The sequence below is a fragment of the Phoxinus phoxinus genome, assembly GCF_949152265.1.
Source record: "Phoxinus phoxinus genome assembly, chromosome: 9".
Classification (NCBI taxonomy): Eukaryota; Metazoa; Chordata; class Actinopteri; order Cypriniformes; family Leuciscidae; genus Phoxinus; species Phoxinus phoxinus.
Window position 1 is genome coordinate 12026743 of NC_136884.1, and position 13281 is coordinate 12040023.

A 13281-nucleotide genomic window follows, 5' to 3' on the forward strand; every position below is an offset into this window, starting at 1 on the left:
TTTCCTTGTCCTATTTTTATTGTTTAATTGGAGATCTACATTTTTTTTGTCCTGATTTAATTATGTAAAAATGTTTTTTATTATTATGATTTTTATTTTTCCTGAGCTCCCCATAATTGCCTTCTCAAGTTTGATATGAAACCATCTCATCTTTTTGTAGCCTGGTTGTATTTATACTTTTTTTTGTTTTGTTTTTGGAAGAGATGTACAGTAAGATCACTAGATTAATAAATGAATCGAACAGTTTGGATCAAACACATTCAACTATGTTCATTTAAATTCATGCTTGTTACTAAGCAAAATGTTGCTAAACGCATGTCAACCTCTTGCTTGATCGACTGGCTGGACCCTGCGTAAAGTTTCTTCCCAGATGCACGGAGTAGCCCGCGATCGTGTGGTGTAGATACTGCGAAACGCTGATCTCGGAGCGACGCAGAGCTGCTCCCGCCTGGGTTTGAATAGGCATCCGACCTGGCTCATTCATTCACCCGCCGTATGCTCTCTGCCCCTCTGGTCTTTTTCCTGTGTGTGAAAAGCATTGCAGGCAGCCACCGGAGCAGAAGTAAATAGGACCTGTTTTGTTAGCTGTCTGAACTGCTGGGTACCGGAACCGCGTAAGCTCCCAACACTATACCCCGGATTGAGAGAAAAGTCAACCCGATTGTTTCGCACAAACATTTTGTCATTAAAAAATATGAGGCAGAAAAAACAGGGTGTTGTGGGGAGAGTAGAGGCCTCCATTGAGGGGTATTAAAGCTACAGGGGTGTGTGTGTGTGGACCACTCAGCTCATTCCAGGACAGGATGGGGCAAGATATGATTCTGCAAGCTAATACTTCTGGTCTGATTCACTTGGGACGAGAACTAGATAGCTACAAGAGCAAAAAAAAAAAAAAGAGTGGTGTGGGATGGACCAAGAGAGAAATAACGGAGCACTGGTGTCCCATGTAGATTAGGCTTGCTAGACAATAAACATACACCACAATCAATAAGAATCTAAGGACCCTCTTCCTAAAATATAAAAGCAGCTTTTTTCCTGTGTAAAGTATGCATAGTATGTATTTCAATAGTGTATACATACAATCACCGGCCACTTTTTTAGGTACGCCTTGCTAGTACCGGGTTGGACCCCCTTTTGCCTTCAGAACTGCCTTAATTCTTCATGGCATAGATTCAACAAGGTGCTGGAAACATTCCACAGAGATTTTGGTCCATATTGATTTGATAGCATCACGCAGTTGCTGTAGATTTGTCGGCTGCAAATCCATGATGCCAATCTCCCGTTCCACCACATCCCAAAGGTGCTCTATATTGGATTGAGATCTGGAGACTGTGGAGGCCATTTGAGTAAAGTGAACCCGTTGTCATGTTCAAGAAACCAGTTGGAAATTATTTGAGCTTTGTGAAATGGCACATTATCCTGCTGAAAGTAGCCATCAGAAGATATCCCTCACACCATTACACCAACACCAGATGCCTGAACTGTTCATACAAGGCAAAATGGAGCCATGCTTTCATGAATGTCGCAGCAGAAAATGACTCATCAGACCAGGCAACGTTTTTACAATCTTCTATTGTGCAATTTTGGAGAGCCCTTGCGACTTGTAGCGTCAGTTTCCTGTTCGTAGTTGACAGGAGTGGCACCCGTGTGACTTCTGCATCTACCTCAAGGTTCGACGTGTTGTGTGTTCAGAGATGCTTTTCTGCATACCTTGATTGTAACAAGTGGTTATTTGAGTTATTGTTGCCTTTCTATCAGCTCGAACCAGTCTGGCCATTCTCCTCTGACTTCAACAAGGCATTTTCACCCACAGAACTGTTGCTTACTGAATACTTTCTCTTTTTCAGACAATTTTCTTTATACCCTAGAGATGGTTGTGTGTGAAAATCCCAGAAAAACAGCAGTTTCTGAAATTCTCTGACCAGTCCGTCTGCTACCAATAATCACGCCATGTTCAAAGTCACTTAAATCAACTTTCTTCCCAATTCTGATACTCAGTTTAAACTTCAAAAGATTGTTTTGACCGTGTCTACAGTACATGCCTAAATGCATCAAGTTGCTGTCCTGTGATTGGCTGATTAGATATTTGCGTTAAATAGTACTTGAACAGGTGTACCTAATAAAGTGGCCGGTGAGTGTATACAATAGTATATCCTATATATCCACTTGATAATAATTCAAGTTTATGGTAAAAAAATGTTTAATGAATACTGCATTTTTTAAATGAATATAGAAATGTAAATCTATTTTTACATAGCCAACACAATTTTAAAAAAAAATTACATATTAAACGACAACTCTTTTCAACATTGATATTAATTATTAAAATATGTTTTTTTTTAGCATGATCACAGGAATAAATTACATGTTTAAATATATTAAAATATATTATACCGGTAGTTATTTTAAATTGAAATAATGCAACTGTTTTAAATGGATACTTAAAATCTTTTGAATGGATACTGTTAAAATAAATGTTGTACTTTTTTTCTCCCAAAACTGATCTAGCTGTTTTTGAACATTTCTCTGCGCTGCATGCTCTCAGTAAGCATGGTTTGTCAAGGCATGTTGCTTGTAGTAGGAGCTGAGGTTGCACTGACTGCACACTCGCATAAACATGAGGGTGGAATTTCTTCATTGAATAAAAATTACCATATTACGAAATGTCCTCACAGGTAATTGCGTCCTTTTTATTTTACTACAATAATTCCACTAAATTCAAGTGTTAAATAGACTATCCTACCATATCGTAATGTCCATCCAAACTACACGTGAAGCTTTTTCGGACAAAAGTGGAATTGTTAAAATAGGATGGCTTTGTAAACAAACCCGGTTTTTTAAGCACAAAAACTTGAGAGCTTTCAAAAAGAAGGATCCGAGTCTCACGGCTATTCAGAGGCGAACTTTATGTGTACAGATCAAGAGGCGGCCTGGTCTCTATCAAATGCAGTGAATTAGGGATTAACCTCTACTCCCTGTTGGTCACCAGAGTCTCTTTAGTGGCTGAAAAGCCAGGAAGACACGGTTCTCCTTGTTTCATAGGATTTGAATCCCACTTTGGGGGGGTTGGAATCAAAGACCACTAAATGCATCACAGAAATCAGCATGAGTTCTCTCAGATAAGCTCCTCTGATTGATTTCCTCTTGTGTGGAGAACACAAAGCCCAGACCACCCCCTTATGCTCCCAACTACTGATTGGATATTTAAATGACCCCAGTGTGGGCGTTTTAAGCCATCTCCAGAGTGTAATATAGCATAGTTAAGGGGTGTGGGGATGGGCGTCCCGGGATAGCATTCTCCCAGCTCCACTTAATCAACTATGGGTCCTTCTTTAGGGGCCTGAGGAGTAGATTGCCATCCCTTTCTTCCACTCTGAGGCCCATGTCCCTGAGCATTGTGTCATCTGTCACACCTTGTCTCCGAAGGCCTTGTATGAGCTTCTGATTCTCTAGGTTGTGTTCCAGGATGTTCCGGATGGCAAACACGGCCCACTGGCTTATGACTGGCAGGAAAATTAAGGAAAGTTATTATATCAAACATTTAATCAAGAACAAAAACTAGATTTCATATTTTTGGATGAAAAAGTAAGTGGTACGCTCCTGTGCAAACTCTTTCTGCAAGGGGGCATGATGTTGCCGTGAGGTCTCTAAGGTGTTTTTTAATAGATTTAATATGTTGCTATGAGGTTGTCGGGGTGTTCTTATTGCTTTCATACTGGCCTAAGCCCAAAAAGCCCAACCCTCCATGATTTTCTGGTCTCTAGATATGGCTCAGGTCCCAACTTCTTGGTTCTTCGCCAGTTTTATAGCCACCGGGATGCAAATCTGATCACATAGAATAGTAATAGCACATCACTCCTGAATTAATGTCAAAGGAAAGAGATGCATGATATATCAGTATCATATTTGTACTTTCCCAATACAACAGTGATACCACCAAAATATGTGTCCTGAGACCTACAAAATATAAGCATGGTTCCATGTCAATTTTACGGTAAACTTACTAGACCATTTATAAATATTTTGGCCATACCAGAAGTGAAGCTAGCATCACCAGGTCCAGCAACAACGCTAAACATTAAGCAAGAATGACCACTTCCTGAAGCAGTCAGGAAGCAGCATCCGGGAGGACACAAGCTCAGCTTAGTGGCTCATCCCCTAGTGAAAGAACAGCTGGCATTGTGCCCTGCTTTCTCTAATACAGACCGGCAGTGATCGCTAGAGAATGAAAGCGTTTTTTTTTTTTTAACACAACAGCGCCAGCATCAGTCAAGGAGCCTTTGGAAACACAGCTGTAATACATCAGATTGTCGTGTTATCAATGAACCGTTTCATATAGAACAGAGTTGGCAGGATGCAGGTCAACACTATAAAAATACAAAATGTCACTTCATTTCGTTCAAGTGGTGATTTTCCATCCAGGATTTCAATCAAGTTTTCCAGAAAGTGTTGCACATTTATAAAACTGACTTCTGTCAACACCACAAAATTACTCATATATGCAATACCTACATTTAGCTTCATAAACTATTATGACTAGATATTTCACACAAGAAAACTGATGAGTGAGGGATACAAAATGACCGTGAGTCAGCCCAATGGTTCCACCTCTCTGCAGGGGACGTTGCTAGGTGGAGGGACTTGAAACCATTCGGCGAGGCGCTGGTTTCTCTCTAATAACATTTAAACTGCGTTTTCAACTCTGAACAAGCCACCAATCATTCAAACATCAAATAGTGTGGTAAAATCTCCATTAGTAATGGAATTTAAGGGCTATTACAATGCTATTCACACTTTAGATTAGCAATATCTTTGCATTTTTTGCGGCGGTTGTTACCAGAAAACGCTCATTAAACACACCGCAAAAGCACAGAGTGAATAAAAAAACAAGTTAAGTTAGTCACAACCAAGGATACAGGGGTTGTTGCTGTCAAGGCTGCAGTTGTCCAGAATGAGAGCTATACCGTCCAGTTCTCTTACCTATAGGAGACAAATGAAAAAAGAAAAGAAAAGGAAAATGGTCTTTAGCCAGACTGGTCAGAAAACAATTACTTTCCATGGAGGAAAGTCCATGCGGTTAAGCTCTGGTTTGGCGCAGTCATACGGGTTTGCGCTGGTTTTCGTCACATGCAGTTTATAACTATAGCGTACATTACCCTGAGTCCGTATCGTAACCCAAGAGCTACAGCGGTTGCCCTTTAACCACCTTGGTTCATAAAAAAAAAAAAAAAAACTGAATAAGAAAGAGGAGACAAGCCATTGAGCCCTGACAATTTTCTGCTGTTAATGACTATCATGGCGTTTGATTGAGAAAGTAGTACTAGCAATAAAACGAAGGGAAACTTATGTAACCGTACGCTTCGGCCACAGAATTAGTTTTGTTTGGCTATCCTCACATGTAGTACACTATTGCAGAGGCAGCATTTTTAAGGCATTGGTGCTTCTGACGCAAAAGCTTCAACTGTACAGCTACCCAAGACACCTTTTAGCAAACACTCAGATTAATACAGCATCGTAAAAATATCAATAGTTCAGTTTTTGAATTCAAATTCATTATTTTATCCAATATTTGTGCATGTCATTAGCATTAGTAACATGGTAATGGTAAACTCTGTTGAAATCAATCGAGAGTCTCGTCTCAAGTGTGTTTTGCGCGGAAAGTGCTATTGCGTGGCACGTGGGGAGCTGCTTTTTACATTGAGCTCTCCATATTACGAGGCTCCAAAAAGTCCAGATTTACGAGGTTCCACAGCAAAGACGATGCTATTTTAGGGGACATTCACACAGGATGTGACACGCAAGGCAGTAAATTGGAAAAAAACAAGTCTAGAGTGTAATCTAGTCTATGGACACGATTATTAAAATAACTTTTTTAACTTGAGCATCACGTTTTTAGATGACAAAAAAACGCATTCTGTGTGAACAAAACATTAGAAAGTAGAAAAGGGAGCAGTAGGCAATGAAGGTGCTCGCAAGTTTTGGTCAAAAAGTGAGGGTTGCAGGCTGGGGGAGACTGGCTATTGTTTTTTGACCTTTGAACTCTCAGTTGTGTGCTTTGACCCTATTTAGGAAGGCCGGTACTAGGTTCTCCTCTGTGGTGATTGAAGGGGACAGACCTGAAAGGATGAAAATCCCTCCATGGCAGGAGGCTGCTTACAAGGGAATTCATTTAAAAAGAGGAGAAGGGGAACAAAGTGTAAAGAGATTTGGGGAAGAAATTAGATGATACAAGCATGAAATTCAGATTGGTTCTCAAGCCTTTATCTATCAGCGTTAATCCCCTGATTAGTTTTCAAGGAGGAAGCTTCCACAAACAAAAAAGCCCAGGCCTGGGTTGATGGACAGCGCGCAAGTCTCTAAACTAAACCACAGTATTGTTAATGTGTTTACCACGACTGAGTTGTGCCGTTGATCAGTGTATTACTGGACTTGGCTGCAAGCTCTATGGTGTTAGTTTCATCACTCATTGCCAACACATTCCTTCACATTCCAACGAGTCATTGAAATCGCAGGAGGGGAAGTTTTAAAGATGATTTCCAAGATTTTTGCTAAATACTTCCTTCCTTTGGCAGTCGCATTGACTATTTCAGTTTTTCTTACCTATCAATCAGTTCTGTTTTATTGATGAATTGCAAGCAAGGTGGAGTCAGGCAAAAAATTCTCGAGCCCCCTCCCAAATTTTTTTATTATATATAAATTTTTTCTTCTTCTTCTAAGAATATATATAATTTATTCGCTGTAACAACTGCCTCGCTATACATTATCCCGCTTATTGCATGGCTACCTACCAAATAAATCAATAATTTGACAAAATATTGATTTAAAAAGGAGTTAATTGATTTAAAAACAATTGTATTGTTTCCGTTAAAAAACACCCTGTCCATGGCAACGCTCTGTTTTTCATGGCAACGGTGTGTTATACTATAACAGACCGCATTCTACATTAGAATTCAATCAAGCCATGTAATAATTATCGGAAAATACTATATATATATATACACAAAAATATTTGTATCATATACAAAAAAAATATATATATATTGTTAGAAAATATATATTCATACGTACGTACAAACATACATACACACACCATATACATACACAAATATATACAATAACTTCCAGGAACTATTGTGTGCAGTACCTTGTCCTGGTTGACAGTGTGGTTGTAACACAGGTTACCAATGAGCCGAATGAGATGAGCTTTGAAACTGATGGCAGGGTGGGTGTCGGCGCCCCCTGGCCTCGTCAAGGAGAAATCATGTGCTGCAGTGAACACATTTTTACTGGTTTTGCCCAGTAAGTGGACATCTTTCAAGAGATCTGGGAACGACAGAGAATATATAAGGAGAATTTACACATTGCATACAAGATTAGAGAGAGAGAGTGAGAGTGAGAGTGAGAGTGAGAGTGAGAGAGAGAGTGAGAGAGAGAGAGAGAGAGAGAGAGAGAGAGAAATGCATGCTGGCATAACTCCCGTGCTTAAGGTGTGACATCAGAGCTGGACGGATGACAGGAGAGTCTGTGAAGAATGTAGATTGTGTCTGCCTTCAGTGAGCTGTGACCTGTCAGAGGTGTCGGTTTCATACAGCACCCCACAGGAATGGCTGCTTTGTGTTTTAAATGTGAAAGGTGGGAAAAGCTTATAGGGGTGTGTGGTAAATTTTTCAGTTTAGTTTATCATCTGCGAAACGAACAGTATGAGGGATAGTGAGCTCAGCAACGTTTCAAGACAAGAGACTTTTTAACGCGAGTATACAGCTGTACCAAAACAAATATTTTGCATCTTCATTTTATGGCAAAGGCTTGTGTATTCACATTAAGAATGCATTAGGATTTGTATCTCCAACAAAAGCAAAAGCATTACGCCAGTACTCCGCATTTACCGACTGTTGTGCTCAGAAGGCCAGAGTGATCCTGCAGGGCCATAAACTCTTTGCAGTCAGAGGTGATCTCGCAAAGGATGTCTAAAAGCCTGATGACGACCATAGCCGCCTGCAAATGTAAAACAAACACTAGGCTTAGTATATCTTCTATAAAGTGCACACTTCAGGGGTCAGCACGATTTTTTACAAATTTCTCTCATTTATTTAATTTATTTAATAATATAAATATATATATATTCCTGAAATTAAGCTTAATTTATTTCTGCTTAATAGTTTTGAGGAGACCGTGATACACTTTCTTTTTAAGGATTCTTAGAAGAATAGAAAGTTCAAAAGAACAACAGTTATTTGAAATACAATTTTTGGTAACATTATAAATGTCTTTACTGTCACTTTTGAAAAATGTAATATGCTCTTCCTGAATAAAATAATTAACAGTAATTTCTTAAAATAAAAATCTTACTGATGCAAAAAAAAAATGGAATGGTGTAACCCACCATTTAACATAATTAAACATAAATTAGTTTAACATAAACTATGTTTACTAACTATTTTCATGTTGTGGCCTTTATTCAATAAATGGCAGATATTAACAATCTATACTATACTACTAAAAACATGCTAAAATTTAATATGCTAAAAACAATAATCAGTAGCAATATGAAATGAAAAAGAGACTCCCACAATAAGCTATCCAATCTCAAGACAATAAATATCTGATATCTACTGATAAAAACATGCATAATGTTGACCATGATCTGATATGATCCCACTACTCTTTAGTATTACATACATTCCTAACATGAAGAGGTGCAGTATGGGCATAGCAGATGAAACTGACCTGGTCATCTGATGATTCAGAGCTCAGAGTGAGAACAGCTCTGCAGTGATGAGTGAAGCAGGAAGCCAGGAACTCAGCAACACTCAGAGGCAGTAAACAGTCCTTCTCCTCCTCACCAACACTAAGCTGTGCTAATATCAGCTCCAATAGTGTGAGCCTGTTAGCATTCAATTACATACACAAAAATATATTAACACGTATAATCAGGGCTTGACATTAACACCCGCCAAATGCGGGTGGCGTATAATGCAGTCACTCCAACTAGCCACATTGGCGGGTTGAATTTTCTATATAATATTTTTATTTTTATTTTAGTCTATTAAAAAGCCATCTGAATTAATAAACTAAGTGCAAATTGTCAAAAATATAGATTTTTCGATAAATATCGATACTTAAATATCTAATAAACATTTTTTTCACAGAACAGATACACGATACAGGCTGCATTTTCTCTCTCCCTCATCTCTCCTACAGTGAGTTAACACACAAATCCGCCTTTCCTCTCTCACTCGTTTCATTTGCTCTGGATTAATATTGTTTGCGCTACAAGGCTTGAATTTCCACGTGGGATTGCATGCATTACGCATCATTTTACTTATATATGCAGATTTTGTTCACACCCAAAGTGTGCGCACATAACACCGTCTCTCAGAACTAAATTTAGTTCTTTTACACTGCTTATTGCGCCTAAACAGTCAAATACACACAAAATAATGTCAAAATGCTGGTCTTGGAAAGTATTCACATATGTTTAAGTGAACGTTAACAGTTAAGAAAGAAAATGCATGTGTAAAAGTATAATGGGTCTGTGTGTCAGGTTTTAAAGAGACAGCAGCCTAATATACCTGCTGCCAAATTTTGAGATAATATTAAATATCTATCTGGCAGTTTTCCCCCATGGTATTGATGTCAAAATTGTGGCCAGTGAAAATGCTGAATGGCTAGTAACTTTGGAAAACCATTAGCCACAGTGGCTAGTGAGCAAAAAAGTTAATGTCAAGCCCTGCATATAATGTTATTTAAAAAGATACATTAATTCTTATGGCCCATTTTACTGTGCTTTAAGAGTGATGGTCTGACTCTAGTGAGCTGTCTATATAGGGAATAACCTTTTAAGGCAGCATCCTAACCAAAATGGAACCTCATTAGCCTGGAATTAATTTGAATATTTGTAATAGATAATTGTACACCGAAAGTACAAAAGTGTGTTAAAAAAAGGTGTATTTTATTTTTTAATGTGTTTTATAGTTGCTATTTGCCATAGCCGAGTTCCTCGCAATGCATTCTGGGATTGCCTTATCCATGAAGGATGAGATGTTACCTATTAGGTATTTAAAAATGAGTCATTTAAAAGGCTGCCTATTTTATGGAACAGCCTGTTGACTAAAATGTTGTCTAGTTATGCAGCTCACTAGAATTTGCAACAAAGAGTTTAAATAAGTAAATAAATAAACAAACACTGACTTAAATCATCTAAGATTTAAATCTCAGTATTGTGATGCATTGACCTAGATATAAGCATCTCATTTTCATGTGATCATTTATTTGGATAACAGAGTTTTTACCTTGCGTCATTGGTCATTTCAGTGTACATCATCTTAACAAGCTCTGACGACTTGAGGAAACGTTGTGTGGCAATAAAAACCCTGTAAGAAGAGTAATTATGATCAAAACAGGATATAAAATAGGTCTAGATTACCTTGTTCCATATTTGTTTCAATGGAAACATTTTAAAACACAGCTTACGTCCAGTCCACATCAGGCAACGTCCTGCACAAGTCCATAATCTTCAGGGACAATTTAAACTGCTGAGTGTCTTTAACTAGCAGCTCTGTCTTGTGTTCATCCAGACAAGTGTGGATCACCATACACGTGTATGACACAGCTTTCTCATCTGGGAGCTCCAAAAGGTCCCTTGAAGGATATAAGAAGCGGCACGCGGATCAGTGGCATATCACTAAATGGACAGTGAACACATGTTTAACTGACATCATAAGAAATGCATCAGCGGCCATCCGACCATAAATTAACTCACCAAAAGATGTGCGGGAAACCAAGCTCCCAGATGTCATCTTTGCAGAGCTGGTTTCCAACAGCAATGTTACCAAGAAACTGAATACCACATCGAATTGCTGCCAAAGGAGAGAGAGAGTACATTGATGTGTCTTCCCGTTACCCTCCATCTCACTGAGAAGATCCTTTAGATGGAGCATAAACACTTGAAACCCACCATCATAAATATCATTCGAACCTCCTGACGAAATCTTGAGGAGTTTGGCCAAAATCTCACAAGATAGCTTGATGGAGCCTAGTTCTCTGTGAAGATATATATAAAAAATTGTTTTTTTGTTATAAACAGTGTCCATAAGTCTGAGAAGAACACCTTGAAAATTTGAGAAAACCTAGAATTTTAAATAAATAAATAAATCAGTTTGAAATTCTTTGCAATTCTGCAATATTTCTATGCCACTAATTAAATCTGTGGCACTGGTCATGTGATTTTGTATAGATGATCAGAAGTTCAAATCATGCTGGAAAACCTAGGTCTGAAATCGCATACTCTCTTGAGTAGGTCCTTATAATTTATAATTTTATTATTTAATTTATAATTTAGGTCCTTATTTTGAATTAGTAATTACTTCATGAACACTAAAAAAGTATGTTCTATATAGTAAGAATTTGTGTAGTATGTATGAATGTAATCTGGACATACTACAATTGCCATGTTGTAATTTTCATGTGTCAGTTGCGTCGCTTCACTGCCATTGATAAATCCTCTCCCGTGGCCTCATGGGATAGTAAAATGTCCATCGTATGCACACTTCAGAATCTTGTCGGAAGAAGTAGGTCATCTGGGTACTTTTTGCCTACTCTTTTAAGAGTAATAGGACATAGTTATTTAGTCACATACTATTTTTCGCCTACTATATATAGGGAAGTATGCGATTTTGGATGCAGCCCAGGTATTACACAAACTTGTGGAGTTCATGCAGCTCGAGTGCTGCTGTCATTAATTTGGGGACATACAATACTAAGAAATTTGATTTTGATTTCTTTATAATACAATATAACTGAGTGTCATGAAAAGCATCTATAAATAAAATATATTATTGTTATTATTACTATTATATCTAGACATCACGTTGTGGTTAAATTTTCGCTTTTTACTCAAATTGTTATGCAACTTTTTATAAAATGCTAAATTGATCCTACTGTTTTAGCAGTATCAGACATTTTGGACTCCACTGTACACTACCTCAGACAGCACTGGTTTTCAGTGCACTGCACGCAGGCATTTCTGTGCGCTCTGAAACACTCTGCAGTGAGTTTATGGCACAGAGATCCTTCTTCCTGTGAATCCATCTCCTCAGTCAAATGATGAACCTCCACAGAAAGTCTTGACAGCACTGCATAGAGGTTTCCAAGAGCCTCCCTGTCAACACTATTCCTGAAACAAAACAGCACAAACTCAGTAAACAAATAATTCATGTCTCAGAAACTGGTTTATGTGCAAGTTGCTGTGGTGATGATGATACAAAGACTAAGAGGGTGTTTTGTATATCATTGTAAGCAATAATCCATGTAGAAATGTATGCAACAAACATTCTCTGCTACCACAAACTTAACGCACACATTTCTGTTCATTGTGTGATACCTGAGCTGCTCATCCCGTAAAGCTTTCGTCACAGTTTGCAAAGTTGTAAGATGGGTGTTTGTAAGTTTTTCTGTGGCTATTTCACAGAGCGCGCTGTTTATGTTCTGCATGCTGTCACTGTCTGGAGGCTGCCATCAACACATGCGCGCGCGCAAGTAAACATAGACCTTTACTTCCGCCTACCGGCTGCACGAGGTTTCAAAATAAAAGACAGCAGAATATTGAATTTACGACGTGAATATTCGAGTAACTTACTGCTTGTAATCTATGCTCATTTTCTTTTCAAGTCTATAAACTGTAGTTGAAAGAAACATTCGAGCATCTGAACTGTATTTGAGAAACCCTTAACTCTGTGAAAGAAGCCTGACGTTACTTGATTTCAGAAAAAGATAGATAGATGATAGATATATGATGGATGGATGGATGGATAACATGCACATGGTTAGTATTAGGAATATGGCTTTGTTTAAGGTTAGTTTCATGTTATTATGCTTCATTTGCTGTTATGAGTTAATACATGTTGCTAACACAAGGACTCTGTCAAATAAAGTGTTACCAAAGATTTTTGCTACAATTCATTGAATGTTAATTTAATAGGCCTTTTAATGAATAGCAATTTTACATTGCTGTATCATTTCCATTATTCAATAAGAACTGGGACAGGCAAAAATGACCCTAAAATTTTAATATCGCTCTGCTAAGAAACAGCACAGTTCTGTGAAACTGCATGTCGCATTAGACATACGAATACATTTTTTGGGTTCTGATTATGCCATCACTTGTGCTCCTCTCAAAAACACTCTGTGAAGGTTATGCTGATTGAATCTGATCTTGAGAGGACAGGCCGAATGTTTGTGATGATGCCTAAACATTATTACATGATGTAACTTTCTTGATGT

At 38.2% G+C, this 13281-nt stretch overlaps 1 protein-coding gene across 1 annotated transcript; it reads right to left on the reverse strand.

Moving 5' to 3' along the window:
* Positions 1-154: 154 nt before the first annotated feature.
* On the reverse strand, positions 155-12574 carry atxn10 (ataxin 10). The gene is made up of 11 exons (XM_079624416.1): positions 12383-12574; positions 11984-12175; positions 10958-11043; positions 10763-10859; positions 10474-10641; positions 10293-10373; positions 8728-8884; positions 7887-7995; positions 7145-7323; positions 4917-4980; positions 155-3503 (listed from the first exon to the last, which is right to left on the reverse strand). Exons 1-11 carry the CDS (start codon positions 12490-12492, stop codon positions 3319-3321), a joined length of 1428 nt encoding a protein of 475 aa, XP_079480542.1. The 5' UTR covers positions 12493-12574; the 3' UTR covers positions 155-3318.
* Between the last annotated feature and the right edge of the window lie 707 nt (positions 12575-13281).